Source organism: Corvus brachyrhynchos, unplaced genomic scaffold (genome assembly GCF_000691975.1).
Source record: "Corvus brachyrhynchos isolate BGI_N302 unplaced genomic scaffold, ASM69197v1 scaffold434, whole genome shotgun sequence".
In the NCBI taxonomy this organism is placed as follows: Eukaryota; Metazoa; Chordata; class Aves; order Passeriformes; family Corvidae; genus Corvus; species Corvus brachyrhynchos.
In genome coordinates this window covers 557,556-577,459 of record NW_008238372.1, presented here as the reverse complement: position 1 = coordinate 577,459, position 19,904 = coordinate 557,556, and the positions used below count along the sequence as shown (strand labels likewise).

General features: G+C 44.9%; 1 protein-coding gene across 2 annotated transcripts; it reads right to left on the bottom strand.

Moving 5' to 3' along the window:
- Positions 1 to 2,112: 2,112 nt before the first annotated feature.
- On the bottom strand, positions 2,113 to 16,977 carry MORC3 (MORC family CW-type zinc finger 3). Of its 2 annotated transcripts, none has more exons than XM_017736334.1 (16): positions 16,872 to 16,977; positions 15,228 to 15,360; positions 13,972 to 14,186; positions 13,534 to 13,681; positions 13,128 to 13,275; positions 12,909 to 13,040; positions 12,543 to 12,662; positions 12,042 to 12,139; positions 10,143 to 10,247; positions 9,911 to 10,033; positions 9,725 to 9,799; positions 9,100 to 9,142; positions 7,959 to 8,143; positions 6,625 to 7,456; positions 6,348 to 6,511; positions 2,113 to 3,746 (listed from the first exon to the last, which is right to left on the bottom strand). In XM_017736334.1, exons 2-16 carry the CDS (start codon positions 15,257 to 15,259, stop codon positions 3,593 to 3,595), a joined length of 2,574 nt encoding a protein of 857 aa, XP_017591823.1. In that variant the 5' UTR covers positions 15,260 to 15,360; positions 16,872 to 16,977; the 3' UTR covers positions 2,113 to 3,592. The 2 variants fall into 2 exon arrangements, with proteins under 2 accessions (XP_017591823.1, XP_017591824.1); XM_017736335.1 differs by lacking the exon at positions 2,113 to 3,746 and adding an exon at positions 3,753 to 4,454.
- Between the last annotated feature and the right edge of the window lie 2,927 nt (positions 16,978 to 19,904).

Sequence of the window (19,904 nt, the reverse complement as noted above, 5' to 3'; positions counted from 1 at the left end):
CGCTCCCGCCTTGCGCCGCCCCGCGCATGCGCGCGCCCACCCCGCGCGCCGCCTCAGGAGCCGTCGGGGGCTGCTGGAGGGAAAAGCCCACAAATCAGCAGAATAAACCTAAAATGAAAAAAGCCCGATGCTCGCACTTCCTCAAAAGAGTGGGTTGTTTTTTTTTTTTTTTCCCCCCAGGCATTGCTGTGCTTGACCGGTGTAAATATATAAAAGTCTTTAAGGGTAACGTGTTCCCAGACGTCCCTGTTTCAAGTGCAAATTTTTGCCTGGAAAACAGTAATGAAAAATTACATAGTGAGAAAATGGCATCTGCTTTCACTTCTTGCTCACGGGAAGAAGAGCTGCTGGGCAGGCGGTTGAAGCCCAAAATGGTGCTCTGAGAGCTCCCCACAAGGCCTGCCACAGCAGGCGAGGGAGCAGCAGAGAACAAAGGAAAACTAATTCTGTATCATAGAATCATGGAATGGTTTGGATTGGAAGGGACCTTAAAGCTCATCCCATTCCACCCCTGCCATGGCAGGGACACCTCCCACTGTCCCAGGCTGCTCCAAGCCCCAATGTCCAGCCTGGCCTTGGGCACTGCCAGGGATCCAGGGGCAGCCCCAGCTGCTCTGGGCACCCTGTGCCAGGGCCTGCCCACCCTCCCAGGGAACAATTTCATCCTAATATCGAATCTAAACCTACTCTCTTACTTTGAATCCATTCTCCCTTGTCCTGTCACTCCATCCTTTGGAAATTTTCTCTCTCCATCTTTCTTGTCACCTCCTTTCAGGTGCTGGAAGGCCACAATTAGGTCACCCTAAAGCCTTCTCCAGGCTGAACAATCCCAGTTCTCTCAGCCTTTCTGGGAGAGCTCTTTGTTGTCATCCCTGTGGCACAGCTCACTGTCATTGTCATTCTGGAGTCTTCTCCTTGGGACAGCCCAAAAGTCCCTCTGGCTCCACATTGTGCCAGGGCCCTCCTCTTCAGCTCCTGCTGCAGCTCCGGGGCCAACAGGATGCTCAGATCCTTCCCAGCGTTGTGCTGTGCCAGTGCTCCATGGCAGGAGCTGTGCCCTCCTGTGCCACCCTGAGGGGGGACAATAACACCTGAGCACGGGGCTGTTGGGCTGCGAGAGAAGCCCAGGATGGGCTGTGGGGCTGTGGTTCCATCTCCCCCAGACTCACCACCTCTGTGCCACAGCTCTGAGTGTCCCTTCAGGTCCCTGGGCAGGGCAGCCGTGGCAGAGGTGGCAGCCTGTCCACACAGAGGGATGAGGCCCGGCTCCAGCTGCCCTTCCCTCCACAAACTGGGATGGCAGTTGTTTCCTCTTCCCCCAGTTTGCCAGGGTGGGAATTTTTGTCCAAACAGGTCACCCAAATCTGCTTCACCAAGCCTGGCACCTTCCTGGTGTTGAATCTGCACTTTTCCCACTGTCTGGACAGTGGAATCTGCCCTGTGCTGTGCTCATCCCAAACCTTTCCTCTCCATGTAGGCCTGGAATATACACCTTCCTGTTTGCCATCTATGTCTTAGGTGAGTTATCCAGTGGGAACTCCCTCCTTTAGCAGTGTTTGAGACCATTTATTGAACTAAATCCTGACAGATGTCCTCTCCTCATCCATCTCCATCGATCTTAATCCCAGTCTCCACACCCCAGGGACCCCCAATCCTGCTCTCCAGACCCTGACCCACAACCCTCTGGATGCAACCATCCAACCCCTTCCTTATCCTTGTTCCAGCTGAGGGAGAAGGATGTGTACGGCATAGGGGATTTTAAAATTATTTTTACAAAGTCATGAGGAGTTCCATGGCAGTAGGACCTCCCTTAGGAAGCCAGGATGGTGCAAGTCCACGTGCTTGGTGAACTTCCACTCCTGCAGCAGAAGGCAGGGAAGCACATCCATGTATCCAACACCAGAACTTCCTGAAATTCAGTTCCATTCCATTAACACCCCCTGGATTATAACAGTGCTGCTTTTTCCATCTCCAGGACATTCCCATACCATTTCCATACTGGTGTGCCCAGTCCAACACCAGACTGAGCCAGGATTCCTTGTAACACCCAACACTTCAGCCATTCCGCACGGGGTTTATTTAGAAACGAACACAAGCTGAGATTCTGCAAACTCAGATTTATATCTTTTTATTTTTTACAAAAAATACATTTTAACAAGTAAATAGAAACCATTTCCATAAGTCCACCATTGTCCAAAGTGTAAATGTACATTGTAAATTTGCCATTTTTTATATAGACATGTGCTCTATTTTGCCAGTTGTCTACAAGAAATTCAGCTACAGTCTGATGAAACGTAATAAATAATGATTAAGAAATGGAAAAGCTACACACCAAGAAATGGGAAATATAAACTTTGCAAAAGTCATACGTAGTTATATTACAGCCACCTCTTCCCAAATCAAACATTCAATTTCTCCTTTATAAAGTACAACAGTAGTGCATTCCCCTTATTGGCATAGAGAGAGATCTTCCATTGAAATACTGTCCATGGAAAAAATTCCACTGAACTACAACTGAAAGGGACACCAAGGAATTAACTCAGGACAGTAGCAGTGCAAAAGCCAATACTGGCTGAATTAAAAAAAAAAACAAGATACTTCCTAAGAATTAACATATTGAACACTAATTAAATGATTTTCAAATGATTTTTTAAATTTATTTTTTATACTTAAGCAAGACCCATTTTTCTGGATGGCTCTTTGGGTGACCAGTCCCACCACAGAGGAAAAGATGGATTTGCTGTCTTTGCCACCCAGTTTGTCATTCCCAGTGACTTGGAAAGAAACCCCTGCAGCTGGCTGGGAATTTCTCTCGGTACTGTTGCTTCCAGGTTTTCCCACCCATCTTCCATGGACAAATGGGAAGATTTAGAGCACAGAACTCTAAAAGGGGAGATGTGAAAAAGAGGAATTCCCTTACCTTTCCTATAATAAAAACTGTCTAAAGCAGTTGAACATTTTCAGCTCCAGCTCACTGTAGTTTACACCACAGATGAAGAAACATCCCTCCTTTTCCAAGTGCTTCCATCCAACTGGTCCATCACCAGTTTTCAGGATAAAACCCTTAAAGAAGCATTCTTTTGGTAGAAACACACAAATATTCCCCAAATTCTCACCTACTACTTACATTTCTATCCCATGGATGCAACACAGAACATTGCTGGGAGCAATGGAACAACACTGGGATACAACAACTCTGGGAAGGAAATCAAGGAAGTTGGTTTTTTTGCATTTCTAAGATATTCCACTACTTTGGAAGAGGAAATACTCACAGGTATTAATGCTTATATAAGATCCAAAGTCAACGAAAAGGTGTCTGTAGAAAAGTATTAAGATTCCTAATAGTAAAAATATCTGCAAATTTAATTACAAATACATTTCCAAAGCAAAATCCTTAATTAAGTACATCAGGGTCGGTCAGTACTGACAGTGCTCCTTGAAGAGCAAGTGAAGGGAACAGCTAAACATGTGGAATATTTACACTGAGAGATCCACCTATGTCAAATATATAAAGTGAAGCAGCTCTATTTACAATCTGGAACCTAAAGGTTATAATGGAAGAGCAATAAAACACTGCTGAAACACTGAGCTATTAAGTACTGCTGATCTCATGCATTTGTTCTACAACTTGCCCTAGGATTTCATCCACCACATCAATGTCATAATTCACTTGCTGCAGGTCCAGGTCAGGCATGATTGTGGCCAGGAGTTGTCCCACGTTCACTCGGAGAGAGCGGAGCTTCAGGCTGGGGAGAGAGAATTAGACAGGATTAGATGGAGGTGGAATGCTCAGAGTCCTTCACCTAACAGAGCTGGACTGCTAATCCAGACTGGAGAGGCTCCATCACTCCCATAAACCAAGAAAAAAACCGATGCAGGTAAAACTGCATCAAGATTATTTCTAAATCTACCAGTTTTTCCAAGCTTCTCTTCAGTTTTTCAGCTAGAAGGTGAATATTCCCTTAGTTTCAAACCAATACTAAACTGAACTCCCATCAGAAATATTTCTGAGTAGGCATTAGTACAATCCTCCACCCCACACCAGCTTTATTTCTCAAAGCAGTATTAAATCCTGGTATTTTTATCCATTTAGAAACCCCAACTACCACAACCCACAGGAACAAAAGGAGAGAAAAAGAGAGGAGAAGGCAAGAAGGAGGAATTTGTCCAAAGACTTTAAAATATGAATAGGAAATAAGAGTTATACTCCAGGGAAAAGGCTGTGCCTCCCTTTTTTGGTTTCTCTCCTGGATGTCCTTGCTGTGTCCTCTTCCTGATCAAATTGTTTTGCCATGAGCCATCCCTTCTGTGGCCCAATTCCTTCTACTCTCAGATCCTTTATCATCTCCATAACCAGTTCTCCCAGTGCTGCCATATCTCCATCAACTTGTGGGGGAAGTTACTTCCAAGTCCTGCATTTATTTGCTAATTCTTTTAGTAAACACAAGTCAGAGCTATAAGGAAAAATAAAATTTAATGCTGACGGATCAATTTTAATGTGGGTAAGTTTCTTCTTTATGATTGAAAAGGGTCTCTGGAAATTATCCAGCTCATCCTCCACTCCCCTGCCACCCTCTGCCAGTGTCACAGCAGGGAGTGAGAGCTGGATCCAACACTCCCTGGTTGGTCTCTCAGTGCCCAGCACGAGTCACTCTCCAGCCCTGGCCAGTCCAGCCCAGTAGGCACTGGTTTGTGCCACCAGCAGAGTGCACTGCTAGCTCACATTGCACTGCCACGCCCCCAGCACCACCAGGCACCTTCCTCCCAGCTGCTTTCCCAGGAGCTGTCTCCAGCTGGTTCTCCTGCATGCACTTCCCAGGCGCCCTTGTGGAATTTTCAGGAGCTTTTTTCCCAGCCCATTTCTCCAGTTTGTCAAAGTCCCTCAGCAGCAGCTCTGCCCTCCTGAGTTCCCTCCAATTTGATGGCATCAGGAATTTATTGAGTTCATTTTGGTCTGTCACCCAAGCCATGAATCCCAGAATCCTCAGGGGTGGAAGAGACCTTTGTGATTACCCAGTTCCACCCTCACCCCAAAGCCTGTCCCCAAGGGCCACATCCAGACTCCTCCTGAGCACTCCCAGAGACAGTGACTCCAGCACTCCCTGGGCAGCTCATCCCAAGGCCTCACCACTCTGGCAGGGAAAAATTGTTTCCAATCTCCACCCTGAGCCTCCCCTGGTGCCATTGGAGGCCATTTCCTCTCCTCCTTTCCCTTGGCACACGGCAGCAGAGCCCGACCCCCCCTCACTGCCCCTCCTGGCAGGGACTTGTGGGGAGCAGTGAGGTCCCCCCTGAGCCTCCTCTGCTCCAGCCTGAGCCCCTTTCCCAGCTCCCTCAGCTGCTCCTCCCAGGATGTGTTTTCCAGCCCCTTCCCTGGCCCCACTCCAGCCCCTCAATGTCCTTTTGAAGTGACACAGAACTGGACACAGGACTTGAGGCGCAAAGGCCTTTTCCATTCCTGGCCTTGCTGCTCATCCCCAGTTTGCCCTCAGTCACCCCATGCTGGTTGTCCTTACTCCCTTTTGACTCTCAAGGGGCTGCAGGTGGCTTCCAGGTAGATTTATTCCATGTTTTCCCCAGGATTGAAGCTACAGTGCCAGAATGGAGCTCGGGCTGTCCTAAATATGGGCATAACAACTGCCTTTTTCCAGGAATGTCAACTTTTGGAGATACTACAAGGCCAGCTCCCTCTGAAATGCCTCTCATCCCAGGGATCAATTTGTTTAAATGGTCCTTTAACGGAGTCCCTTTTTATCACAGGTGATGCTTCCCCCCTTGGGACCTCAGCTCCTGCTCTGGGTTTTTTCGCATGTGTGCTGTTCCCACTTCCAAGAGCTGCAAGCTCTCTAGTTGGAAGTTTCAGCCCTTCCAAGACATGCCCTGGACCCTGATTCCACAGGATTTGCCTGCAGCAAGGAGTTGATACAGGAAGGTTTCAAATCCAGACTCTTTTTCAGCTGATTCAAAAGAAAAACAGATTCTCAAAGTGAAGTTCATTACACAGCATGAAATAATGATCACCCTCTTTCCTGCCTCCCTTTTCGTTCCTTGGTTTGCAAGTTGTGTTCAGAAATTATCCAACATTTTGGATACTTTAAGAAGTATCAGTTTGCCATTCTGTTGTGCAGTGGCTAACCCTGCTCACACAAATCATAAATCACAAACATCACTTGATTAAAAAAAAAAAAAAATCAACATTCGTTAGGAGTCACAAAAGGCAGTAGAAAAGAATTCCAAGCATCACATTTTATTATACAATTATCAGACATAACCTTCATCAAAACATTTCAAATACAACCAACAAGCAAAAATCTTGAAATAACATCTAGAAAGAGCAAAACTGATACCTTTCTCCATCAGAAAAATTTACAGAGTCTTCTACTTTACTGGTGGTAGACTCATTTGCATGTGCTACAGCCTGTGGGATTGAAGCTTTTAACTGTGCCAGCTCTGCCTTGAGCTCCTCACACTGACAGGCCATCTGATTTTTCTCCACTTCTAGGACTTCAATCTGGCAATCAAAATAAAAATAAAGCTGTCAAAACTATTCAAAACACTGTGTGCTATGAAAAGGCAGTAAAAATAGAGATAATTTAAGTGATAGAAGTGTTTTAACAAACATACCTCACTTTTGTATCTGTCTCTCTCAATGGTGCACTTGTCCAGCTGCCTGAAAACCTCATCCAGCTGCACAGCAATCTCATCCACCTCACTCTTGCTCTCACCATCAGCACATTTGCTGCACTCAGTCTTTAGGTTCTGCAGGGTGCTGCACTGCTCCTTGAGCGTTGCTATTTCCCCCAAGGCCTGCTCATACAGAGCTGTCACCTCGGCCAAACTCCTCCCGTCAGTGCTTCCTTCTCCAAAGGAGGGAACTGTCTCCGTTGCCTGATGGCACATTTCCTTTTTTACATATTTATTATTCATCTCCAAAAGCTGCTGTTCCAGTGTTTCCACTTGTTTGGTTAACGCTTCACATTTGCTTTGGTACATTTCTTTTTCTCTGTTCAATAATTGCAGCTGATTTTTCAGTTCATTTTCCATCTCTACAGATGTCTCAGGAACACCATTCACCTTCTGCTGTTCCCTTTCCAACCCTGCCACAGGAACCTGGACTGGGATGTCTTCCACCTCTTCCTTTTTCACCACCAGGTTTGGGAGCTCTGTCTGTGTTGCTGAGCTCAGCTGTTCATTTTTTGCCTCTGAAGTGGTTGCACTGCAGGGTTCTCCCACGGGAGAGTTTACATTCTGCTTTTCCTCCTGATCCAAACAGATACATTCCGTTTTTACCACGGGAACATCAGGATCTGCTGAAGGCTTTGGAGTGCTGCTCTCCTCTAAAATGATGACATCTTCATCATCATCTTCCTCCTCATGGTTGTTGAATGTTTTGTCACCGAGCCGAGGTGTCTTTAGGGACACAGGTGTCACACAACTCTGTGTCTTCCTTTTGAGACTGAGGAGGAAAACATTAAAATAATCAGTTTATTGCTCAGATGCTGCCAAATCATTCGTTTCCAGCCATGTTCAGTGTTTTTCTGAGCACTGTTCAAAAACCACCACTCCAGAACTAGAAAGGGATGTCCCCCTGCAGGGGATTTCAATTTGTGTAGCCAGACTAAATTCCTGTAAAAACAAGTGCCTGCCATCAACACACTCACACATTATTCTGAAACAGACTCAGTATTCCCAGGAACATCCCTACAGGAGAACAGCCTGTGGATAACACAAACTCTGCTCCTAAGCAGACAAATCACTAAAAATGCTCCTTGTCATTTTGTTGCATTCACTTTTGCACTTGACAAAGTCTCCAGGTCCCTTTAACCTGGAGCTTCCTGTGCTCCCAGAATTCCCACAGGAATTTTAGTAGCTGAAGCTGCCCCCAACACCATCATTTTCCTTAAGAAGTTATTAATTTTAAAAATAAACAGGAATCTACTTTGTGCAGGTCCACTCACCTGCTGTCAGGATCCAAATGAGGGGAAGATACTTTAATTAAAATAGGCAGAGATCTTCTAACAGAAGCATCTGATGATTTTGGTAAAAGTAATCTTGGAAGAGCTTCCTTTGCATTCGGAGTTGAGAATGTTTTGAAGTCTTTACTTGAAGAAACAGATGTTTTTAAAAACATTTCATTATTGATCTATAAGACAATGTAAGTTAAGAATGGAAATAAACAGATATTAGTAGATTCTTCGGGATAGATTTAAGCAGTTCTTTATATACCAACACCTAAAATTCTGACACCTACATATCCAAGTACCTCCTTGAACCCAGGCTCAGGATTTTGGGACGAGAAAGGCTGGCTAGACTATTGCAAATCCCAGTTTTCCATTTGAAAGTGCTGTGCAGAATCCCAGGCAAGAGCTTTTCCCAAGCTGTGTCTCTGTCTGGAGTTTGCCCATCAGACACAAACTCCAGGACAGACATCCCTGGGAAAGATGCTCAGGGTTCACTCAGTTTGCCCAAAATGAGCAATTTTTGTTTCACTTCTAGAAATTACTTTTGTACTGGGGGAGATCTAATGGCAGAGAAACAATAAAATGAAATAAATAGGTTAAAACAACACATGCAGCATCTCTTCTCCAGAAATGATCTTAGGTCAGCAATTGACTTTGAATGCAACTGAAATTAAATCACACTTAGCAAATTTGATTCTGAGTTACAATTCAGACATTCCCATCAAACACCTTGGTCTGCATCTGGATTTAATCTGAATTTGAGCATCTCCTTGCACAAGTGTAGCTGTTCCAGCTCTGTCCATCCCCACCCCCTGAGATCCCCACTTTTAAGGGTATCTTTACTTTCATATCCTCATGACATCTCTCTCCAACAAATCCCCCTTCAAGAATTGGGTTCATGCCATAAAAACAGCCACAAGTGACTGACATATCTTTTAGTTTTGGCGAAAGGCCTTTGTCCCTCTCAAACACTTTCCTAATGAGACAGAAATGGTGGATTTTCCATCACTGAGCAGCAAAGAAAGGGGATTTTGGGTTTCCTCATGGTGAGCAAATCCTGCAGAGCCATCAGAGTAAAACTGGATGTTAAAGCAGACATTTGTACCCAGGGCAGGCTCCTGCCAGCTTCAGGAGTTACCTGGTGGCTGTACTCCAGTCGCCTCTTCAGTTTTTCCCTGTCCCTGCACAGCAGCAAGGAAAAAATATAAATTAAAAGCTTAGATTCAAACTGTTCATTCATTATAAAGACGAAATCTAAGATCTAAAAGCAAACACAGTACTCCTCATCTCAGCTAGATACAATAATCAAAGTACTCTTGTTTATTAAATGAAAATTTCCTCAAGAACCTGGAAGCTTGTATGGTCTGAAGTTAGCTTAACCTCAAGTAAGTTCCCTCTCAGATTATTTATTTTTAAAATATTGAAACAACCCCAAACTCTCCTTTCTAGAATGTGAGCCAGCATTACAATTACCCAAATCAGTTTTTGTCATACACTGTAATACACCTTAGCAAAGAACCCTTTAATTCTTAAATAAATGTATTGAGCTTTTCAGCTGCCTCAATGTGGACCTTGAAAGTAACAAAGCCAAGGTCTCCTAACAGCCCTCAGATTTTGCTTCTGGGACATCCCAACCTGTTCCCACACTGCCAATTCCTATGGAGCTACATCCTTGTGGGAGCTGGACTTTCACCCCAACTGCTGCACTGCTCTCCTTGGTAGTTTTTAGTGTTGAGCCCCTTGTAAAAGTCTCCAGAACTCACTTTTTCTTGTAGGTTTTCTCATATGTCGGATGTATTAAATCGTCATCCTCTGGCTCTTCTGGCACATTACAATTCCTGGGGGAGGGAAAGGAACAGGAAAAAACCCACAACAGAAAGAGCTGAACACCCCTGCTGCTGCCAGGTGATCAGTAAGGACTGGGAGGAGCCCCTGGCCTGTGTCCTTACCGGAATTGCGGGTCAGGGTTGAGGGAGCAGTACCACTTCTCTGGCAAGTGCTCGATGCCGTCCGGGAGCTTCCGCCACTTGAGGCACGCGTCGCACTGCACCCACGTCTGGTCAGGCTGTTTCCTGGGGTAAAAAACCAAAATGAATCAGGGTTTGCACATGGCAGAGTGTTCTCATGTCAGATAAAGCAGTGACAGTGTGTTCAGCTCTCTGCCGTCACGGTGGGACTCACTGGATCTCCTCGACGGGCAGAGCTAAGGGATATTCCTCGTTTTTCTTGGTTTTCATCTCGTTCCAGTAATCATTGAGCTTTTCTCCCAGTGCTGCTATCGTGAGTCTACAAAGAAAAGAATTGAAAGACCACCTTGAATAATCCAATTCTAGCACAGAAAGAACCTTTATTAACTCCAGTGACAGAATAAGGGCATGAAGCACTTTAGTATTTCTAATTGCACAACAGTGGGAAAAAAGCTGGAGCTGGCAAACATTTGGTCACTTTAACGCAGGATAAAGTCTCCACACTGCTAAAGGAGCAGGCCAGTCTCACCCAGGTTCATTTTTAGCTTTGTTTCCTGCTCAGGGCTCATCGTGCAGCTCAGGGACTCCCAGAGCTGGCCCACACAGGAGGGAGAGGTGAGGAACAATAACAAACCCCACAGGTGAGCTAAAGGTGAGGACAGCCTCCTGTCAGCCTGTGGAATTCACCTCTGAGCAATCCAGTGGATGAGTAACCAGGCCCAGCCACCTGACACCGCCCCGGGCCTTGAACCAACACAAATGTTTGTGCAGTGAACTCATGTGACCCAGAGAGTTTGAATCCAGGTCACCTCTGAACCCAGGCAGGGATTGCTGAGCCAGGAGGCACCAGAAGGGCAGAAATGAGCAGGGATGCATGGATGGGATCACATTCCAAATCACATCCCTTTTCTGGGGAGGCAGGAAGTGCAGAGCACCTTTACATCAGGTTCACAACTTCCCAGCCCAAAACAAAACCATCTTTTGAAAGCCTGGAGCACTCCTGGCAGAAAAACCTTTCTAGAAGACTTTTCAAGTGTGGTATCACTGTGCCCACTCACATGCCAAATGTGGGGGTAAAAATAAGAGAAAGCTGGGAAGTTCCATTCCCGTTAAAAGTGTAACAGTACTGAAATTAAAGGTGAAATGCACTTTCTGCTTCCTGGATGGAATGCAGTTGCCATGCAGGGAATCTGTCCCTGGATGTTAACACAGCAACCTGAAGCACAGGCTTAGAGAGAGGAGGGTGAAGCAAAGCAGAGACACCACAGCCAGGTTCTGCTGGAATCTCTGCAGGAATGGGAACTCCACGGGACCAGAAGCTCAGAAAGCACAGAGCAGCCAAGACAGGAGAAGCTGTTTTGCTGCTGAAGCAGCAGCTGGGGTGAAATCACTCTCCTCAGAACAACTTGGTTCATTATAATTTAATTGTAAGATTAACTCACACCTCCACCCCAAAGTTATGTCCAGGAACTCAAAGGTTTGGAGGTCTTGGAGGTCTTTTCCAACCTTAAGGATCCTGTGATTCTCCCCACTTGTCTGGATATTGATTTAATTATATTTTGGACAGACTGGCTGGACACAAAAGGTCCCAGATTTATTGGGGGGCTGACAGACAAATCAAACCCAAGGGATTGAGGAAACCCCCTTTTCATGTGAGTGTTCAAAAAAAGCCCAACAAGTGGAAAACATTCCCTGCTCACTGTGCCTGCCAAGGGCATTCCCAATTCCTGCCCCTCTGCCAAGGGAACTGTTGGCGCCTCACACAGGAAATGGTTCAGGGATCACAAATTTCCATATCCACATGAAAAGTACTGTTGGGCACATGGAAAATGCCTCCTCCTAAGCAGCCAGGGAAACAGCCAGGGAAAAGAACATCCAGGGAAAAACATGGGAACAAGGCTGGTATGGATACGTGGAGTGGGAGAAAGTTTATAAGGAAACAGAAGGAGACAAAGAGGGGGCAGAGAAAAAGGGGTCTAAAAGGAGTTGTTTGCATTTAAACCAGGTTTTGCCAGAACACCATAAACTTTTCTTCTTCCTATTTAAAGAAGCAGCTATATCAAGTATTTCCCAGGAAATGACAATATGGGGTAGAAAGTGCAGATAAAAATACCTGTATTCGTTGGTGTAGTCGAAATCTTGTTTGTTGTGAGTTGGTTTTAGGAAGTTGCATTCAATAATCCCAACAACACCCACGCCCATGTTGTTTGCCTGCAAGGAATGAAGGTTTATCAGGAAAACCAACCCAAATTCCGTGCCAATATTGCAAGAGTTTGCTGGAGGTAATCATTAACTACATCTACATTGGGTAAAAAGGATTTTCTTAGGCTTAGGACTTCTCTCCAAGGAGAGAATCTTGATATAAACCCCCTAAATAACAAATCCTCTCTTCCACCCCTCTTTTTGTCCTGAAAGATATGCTCAGATATTTTTGTATCAAACAACCTCAAAACCAAACAATTTAATATGATTTTTAACTGCTGCACACAGCAAAAAATGTGATTTTATAAAGTATACATCAATATCCTACTTTCCATCCATATTCTTTTTTAAAATCAGCATTTGAATGAAATTTGTCAAGATGCTAAAATATTTTGAAGGCTCAATTTCTTACCTTTAACTGACAGCCAACTCTTTCATAAGCTTTGATGAGTCTATTTTTGTGGTACATCATTATTCCATAATGATCTTTGTTTCTGCAGTTAAATCCGAAAGTAATTCTGACTGTTTTGGCCTTTTAGCAGGTATTAAGGAAAAATAGGGTGAATCTCATGGAACACAAAAACCAGAGTTACTCTGAGTGGGTCTAAAAACTTTCTTTTCTTATATTGAGATAATTCCTTCAGTATGACTTCAAAAAAAAACCAAAAAACCCCCCAAAACAATCCAAATTTTATCAGTGGAACTGCAACACACCCAGAAGAATCCAGCCATAACAAGTCACAGAATTCAGCTCAGCAATGGAAATATTAAAGGATACATTGAGAAATTTGGGTCTGTAAATATCCCGCTCGATGAAGGCCAAACTTTTGGAAACCAGCTGTGTTTTCACTTTCTGTCCTCTCAGGATGATCTGCATAGTTGGTTTCAGGTACAAAATACTGCAGTAAGCCTACAAAACAGACATTATATTAAAATTAAAACATATACACCCTTTTTATTCCACAAATAAATCCAATTTTAAAATTCCAACACGTACTCTTAGCGAATAATCACTTTCTGGAACAATCTGGTCCAGTCTCTCCTGTTTTTTGTAGCCTCTTTTGCCTGTTTCATCCAAGTCTTCTGGAATTCTGATGTCATATTTATCCTTGTCAAAGTCAAATTCTGGTTTGTCGTTTTTATCTCTAAGAATTAAGATGGAAAAATGTATTAATTACAGGGGAAAAAAGCAAATACAAGGGGAGGTATTGTGGTGGAGCCAGGAAAGAAGGAAAAAAAGGGGAATTCCTCATAGATTTTGAGTCCAGCTTCCCAGTTATTTAAGTGCCCACAGCCTTTTTCCAGTTATTCCACACACAAAAAACCCCCAAACCCTTCTGTGTTTGCATACACTGAAATAAAATGTAAAATTAATGAGAGACAAGAGACTGGATTTATCGTACTTTCTAAGATTCCAAATGATAATCCTGGTGCCTTTTTTCCCTATGATGGCATCCAGCTCTGCCAGTAATTTCTCCTCAGTAGAGAACAAGGAATGTGTCAGGATGGCCTTGAGGCTGTTCTTGGATTCTGCTGGATCACTGATCTGCCGTGGGCACTGTGTTAAGGAGAGGGACTTGGAATGGAGTGATGATCCCAAAAAATGAGGAAATTTCTGGACTCACTTCCCAGCTTCTCATTCCACATCTCAGAGCTCCTACAAGCTTCAAGGTTTTAACAAATTATGGCATCTCACAGAATTTTTTGCCTTTTGACTCCTCTCCAAGGAGAAAATTTTGATATAAACATCCATAAAAGCAGCCAAGGATTTCCTTTGGTGATGCTATCTCCCAAATTTGGGATGTGCCCACAACCCTTCACTGGGAATGCTGAAAGGATATGTTGGTTGGTGAATGTCACGATAGGAACCATGACATGCTCTGCTTTGGTGACTTCCAGGAAAGTCTGGGATAACAGCCCCACACTCATGGTCTCCCCGTTCTTGGTGAAGACAATGGCATCCTTTCCCAGGCGCATGGATCCTGACTTGAAGCCATTCCCGTACAGTCCCACGGGAACGCGGCCGTTCATCACCGACTTCTCGCTGAAGCCGAAGCTGAAACATGGGAAACATGAGGAGAGTGGAAAAATCCCTGGAAAACTTGAGAGTTCAGCAGATGCGAGTGCAGGACTTGCCAAATTACATAACCCAACGAGTTTCTCTCTTGTTTCAGAGGTCAGGGACTCCTGCACAATTACATCCTAAAACCACCTGGACAATGCTGCTAAAACCACACAGCAAAAACTTGGGAAAATCCACGCCCAGCTTTTAAGTATGGCATAGAAATATCATCTGTCTGGAATTAGGTGTAAAAGCATTCTTATGGCATTCTAAAAAAAGCCCCTAACCCTGTCTTTTTCCTCTCTCCACTTCCTAGGAAATGTTTGATCCACAAGTTTGCATTTCCATTTACAGGTCACACTTAAAGTAAAGCAGGGAACTGCATATGGAATTTAGGCAGCTGTTATTGTGGTATTATGGTATCTGACAGAGAAATAACAGCTTGAACTCAATCTTACTCAAATTTAAATCTGCAGGCAGAGCAGTTTTTTATACTAAAGAGAAATTGGACAGAAAGCTCTTTGCTAACTGTAAAAATAAGAGAAAAATCAGTTCAAACCCCACAGAATATTTAAAGATAAAAAGACAAGTCACATTATCATTCATTAAAACTTCTCCAATAGCTTCTATTAGTAATACTCCAAGGGGTTTGAGCTGAATCTCCCTTCTTTTCTCATTCACTAACTTAAACTAAAGCAATTAATAATAGTAATAATGATTATGATGATAGTAATTAGAAAAAGCTCTGAATTCTCCTTATCTCCACTAGTAGGCACTACAGAGTTTCCACAGCATCAAGGGAACACTGAGAGAAGGGATAAAAGGAAACGAAGAGGTGAAAGTTCCCTGACAAAGTTACAGGGAAGCTTTAGTAGTACCTGTCTGCTCTGGAGTCTCACCTGGACATTCACTTACCTTCAGAAATGCTGAATTTATGAGCAAAATCAGTGAATTAGAGATGAGAAACAGGAATAAGCTGAGCAGTAACAGAACCAGAACTGGAATTTCCACAAGGCAGGTAAAGAGGTTGCCTACCTGAGCATTTTGTGCAGCTTCTCCGAGTTCATCCCATTCCCATTATCCGTGAATGTCAGGCAGATGTTGTCATTGATGACGGTTTTGTCAATCCAGATCTGCTTGGCACTCACATCTGGATCATAGGCATTATCTGAGGGCAAGGAGAGCAAACAGGGTGGGAGACTAAACAGCACAAATTCAACTGTTTAAGTGCAAACACATTTTAAAAATGTTGGGATGGAACAGCTGCATCCAAACCAGGAGAACCTCACCCAAACCAGCACAAAATTCCCCAGATTATCGATGGCAGCAACACAGAGGCAAAAAGTGTAGCTGGAGGTGAGCAGCTCACATGAGAACAGAAAATGAAAGCAAGACAAGGTTCCAGTTTCATTTCCTGTCTGCAGAGCAGCTGGTGCAATGTTTACTTTCTCTCAGCTCTTGCAGAGGGGAACTGCAAAATGCTTCAGACTCAAATTTGTGTTTACAGGATGTGAAAGAGTGAAACACGAGTGCAACAGAAACCAGAACACCACAAACCACTCCTGGCAGCAAAGCCAGGCCCAACCCCATCTGCCCCAACACCACTTTCTTCCATCTCTTCCCCTCATCCCCCTGGGATCTGTGAGGAGGGAGGAAAGGTGGGATGTGATGGCACCTCTGCCTCACTGCCTGTTCTGCAGGTTCAACTGAGAGACATAAAACAGCTCAAGCCAATAAAAGGAACTGCAGCTTGGCAGGTTCCTTCCTACAAACTTTAAGTCCAAATTGCATCACAGTGAAATATTTTGTAAAATGTATTTCCACATCACAAAAGAGGATGTACAGGTACACCTGAAAGTTTGGAAGTAGCTGGAGTGTTAAAAGAGCTGAAATGATTTAACATATTTTACTCCCAAAACAGCCAGTCCTTTCCACAGCCACAGGGCTCTGGTTTCCTCCTTTACGACAGCTTTGGCCTTATCCAGCTGAAAAATCCCTCTTTTCTTTTGTTAGGGGGAAGGGAAGGTGTGGGAAGGTGTGGGAAGGTGTGGGAAGGTGTGGGAAGGTGTGGGAAGGTGTGGGAAGGTGTGGGAAGGTGTGGGAAGGTGTGGGAAGGTGTGGGAAGGTGTGGGAAGGTGTGGGAAGGTGTGGGAAGGTGTGGGAAGGTGTGGGAAGGTGTGGGAAGGTGTGGGAAGGTGTGGGAAGGTGTGGGAAGGTGTGGGAAGGTGTGGGAAGGTGTGGGAAGGTGTGGGAAGGTGTGGGAAGGTGTGGGAAGGTGTGGGAAGGTTTGGTCAGGTGTGGGAAGGTGTGGGAAGGTGTGGGAAGGTGTGGGAAGGTGTGGGAAGGTGTGGGAAGGTGTGGGAAGGTGTGGGAAGGTGTGGGAAGGTGTGGGAAGGTGTGGGAAGGTGTGGGAAGGTGTGGGAAGGTGTGGGAAGGTAAGGCTGCTCATCATTCCCTGACTGTGGAAAAGAGGAACACTGGACATGTCCCGTTAACTTCTGTTCAAAATCAAAGGCAAGGTGGAGCTAATAAAGAGATGCACAAGCCCCAGGTAATGCAGGTAACAGGACCAGAACAAAGAGCAAAACACTGAGGATCTTCAGCCGGGTCTTCCTCTACCTGAAGGAAAAAGGTTTTGTAACAAGGAACAAAAATTATTCCAAGCTATTGATCACCTACCTATGAGCTCTGCAATTGCGCTGAAGGGCCAGGTGTGGCTGGTGGAGTTGGTGTGCAAGAACTTTGGGCACAGCTGGAATAAACCACAAGCAAGGGCATTAGTTTGTGCTCTCCAAGGCAGAAAACAGTCTGTTAAAGGAAGGAACATTCCATGAAGCTGTTTTGGACATCCCTATCAAAAGGCTGTAATTGAATTTATTTCTGGGTATTGGCAGGGAACGTTGATTCAGCTCCTGAAGAGGAAATCCAGCACAGTCTCAGCATATTCTGAGCATGGGTTATATTGTCATCCTAGCAGTCTTCATCTTTATAAAAATACAAGGAACTACTAGTATATAATGATGGCAGGGACTACAGAAAACATCAAGGCTGTGGTTCCAAATCCAGTAAGAGAAGCTCTCAGATGTTAAAAACTCACATCTTAAACCAGGATTCAAACTTCATGCCAAGAGTGAGCAGCACCCAATACCCTCCGTGGGTCACTGTCTGTGCCCACAGTGACCAAAATCACCTCTCAGACCCTCTCCAGGGGTGCTTTGTGCTTTAAGCAGTTGGATCTCACACATTTTATGTAACCAAAGGCACAGCCTGTGGTTCCAAATCCAGTAAGAGAAGCTCTCAGATGTTAAAAACTCACATCTTAAACCAGGATTCAAACTTCATGCCAAGAGTGAGCAGCACCCAATACCCTCCGTGGGTCACTGTCTGTGCCCACAGTGACCAAAATCACCTCTCAGACCCTCTCCAGGGGTGCTTTGTGCTTTAAGCAGTTGGATCTCACACATTTTATGTAACCAAAGGCACAGCCACTACCAGAATTAGGTGGGAATACGCAAAAAAGCACCTCTTTATGGGATGTAACTTAGTGACAAAAGCATTGCCAAGCATCCCATCCTAGGTTCACATATATTCACTTCAAGACTAGGAAAACCAGAACTAAATATCCATGTAAGTTAAGGATCTGTCCATGCAACTGTTGGTGAAATTTTAACTGCTGCAACTGATAGTTGTGTTTGCATTATCACTGAGGAAATCTGTGGTTACACTTTTCACAAGGCCTTTAACACAAACCCCCCTGCACCAATTGGCTCGAGCCCTACTGCCAGAGTTGTGCTGATGGCAGAAAAAGCAGCACCTATGGACACATAACACTGAAAACAGCCCTTGTACCACTGAGTTACACAAAAACCAGAATATAATCCACATTATTATATACATAAAATCAGAAAGATGTTTTAAAATACTGTGTACACATCCATACTTGATTTTTACGGTTACTCACTGACAAGCACTTTTATAACAGTATAAAGTGTAAATAAAAGTAAAGCTCAAATAAAAGCGAGCAACCACTTCAAGGCTCCAAGTTGAAAAGGAATGATGCTAAAAGCAAATCCTAGAGTCACAAACCAGGTACCAGAGCAGGAGGAAGGCAGAGGGAGCAGAAACACCCCTGGTTCAGAGCAACAGAAACGTCACCTTGATTCTCAGGTCACAGCAGCACATGACACACTTCCAACTGCAACTTAATCCCTGCACTTCTCCCTGGAGCACAAGTGGGAACAGACACCACGTTCCTCGCTGCCATCTGTGCTGCAGAGCTCCAGGTTTACAAAATCTGGTGCACTGAGTCAGGCTAAGCAGGGGTGCCCCCAACAGATGCTTCCAAATAATTTTGAATCCGAGAGAAAATTCCTCTGGGCTATTAATGGAAACTTCACATGTGCCATGGCACGTGGGCAAAAGGATCTTTGGATTTCTCCCTCTGCTGTACAGGAACTCAGGGGATCCTCAGATCCCTGGGTGATTCTCTTCACTTCCACAGAACTGGCAGCATCTGCTCCTTTGTTTTCTAAGCTTCAGGATCAAAACACACAACAAACAATTAGTGGGTTTTTTCCCACCTGAAGTCCCTTCTTGGCAAAACAAAATCACTTTTAAAAATCCCAACCCACCACAGGGATGCACATTCAGGGATTTGCATCTGATCAGCTCCCTGCTGAAATACAGAACAACTCCAGCCACACAGGAGGCTGGAAGTGCAGGATTCCCTGCTGGCACTGGAATTTCAGCAATACGGACCTGGCAAGAAGTCCTGACTGTGGTTTTGACAGAGGCATCAACTCACACTTGGGAATCTCATGGAATCTTTGAGGCTGGAAAAGCCCTCCCAGCCCAGCGAGGCCCAGCTGTGCCCGATGCCCACCTTGTCCCCAGCCCAGAGCACTGAGTGCCACCTCCAGCCCTTCCTGGGACACCTCCAAGGATGGGCACTCCAAACCTCCCTGGGCAGTTCCTGCCAAGGCCTGACCTCCCTTTCCATGAGGAAATTCCTCCTGAAAAGGAAGAAGCACCTCCCCTGACCATCAGACAATGCTGAGGAAGGATGGAAAGAACCTCAGTGTCACCCACAGTGCCATCATCACCAATAAATGTCCTTTTTTCCCTGTGAACCAAATCATTCTGGGTGCACAGAGATAAAACCTTCCTGTGTAACACAACAGCTCCACACCCTTCATTTCACTGCTGTGAACCACTGGGAATTCTGAAAACAACATCACTAGAATTGCGCTGATATTCTCTGGACCACTGCTTGGGGGAGGGTTTGAGAAAGGCTGGAAGGTGGTTCCCAGAACTGGGAAGTGTAGCAGGTCGTTGAAGGGCTGGAAGATGGGAACTGGAACAAATGGGGTCTTGGCTCTAACATCTCCCATCCCTCAGCAAAAAGCGAGCAAGTATCCCACAGGAAATTCATGGGAAAGTTATCTCAGAGCAGACAGCACCATCTGATCACAGAATTATAGAATGCTTTGGGTTGGGAAGGACCTTAAAGATCATCCAGTTCCAATCCCTGCCACAAGCAGGGACCCTTTCCACCAGACCAGGATGCTCCAAGCCCCATCCAGCCTGGCTTTCATCATACCAGGCATTGAAACAAGGGCACAAAACCAGATTAAAGAACAGAACAGTGGGTTAAGGCCATCAGTTTTGTAGTTTCCTCCAGAGCAATCCGGCTGTCAGCAACCACTCCCTAAG

Excerpts from the sequence above, each read along its gene's own strand:
- MORC3 (XM_017736334.1), bottom strand. The coding sequence starts at position 15,259 with ATGAACTCGGAGAAGCTGCACAAAATGCTCAG. Across the intron at positions 10,248-12,041 it reads GACTACACCAACGAATACAG|ACTCACGATAGCAGCACTGG; the intron begins GTATTTTTATCT and ends TTTTCTTTGTAG. Across the intron at positions 8,144-9,099 it reads GACTGGAGTACAGCCACCAG|ATCAATAATGAAATGTTTTT; the intron begins GTAACTCCTGAA and ends ATTGTCTTATAG.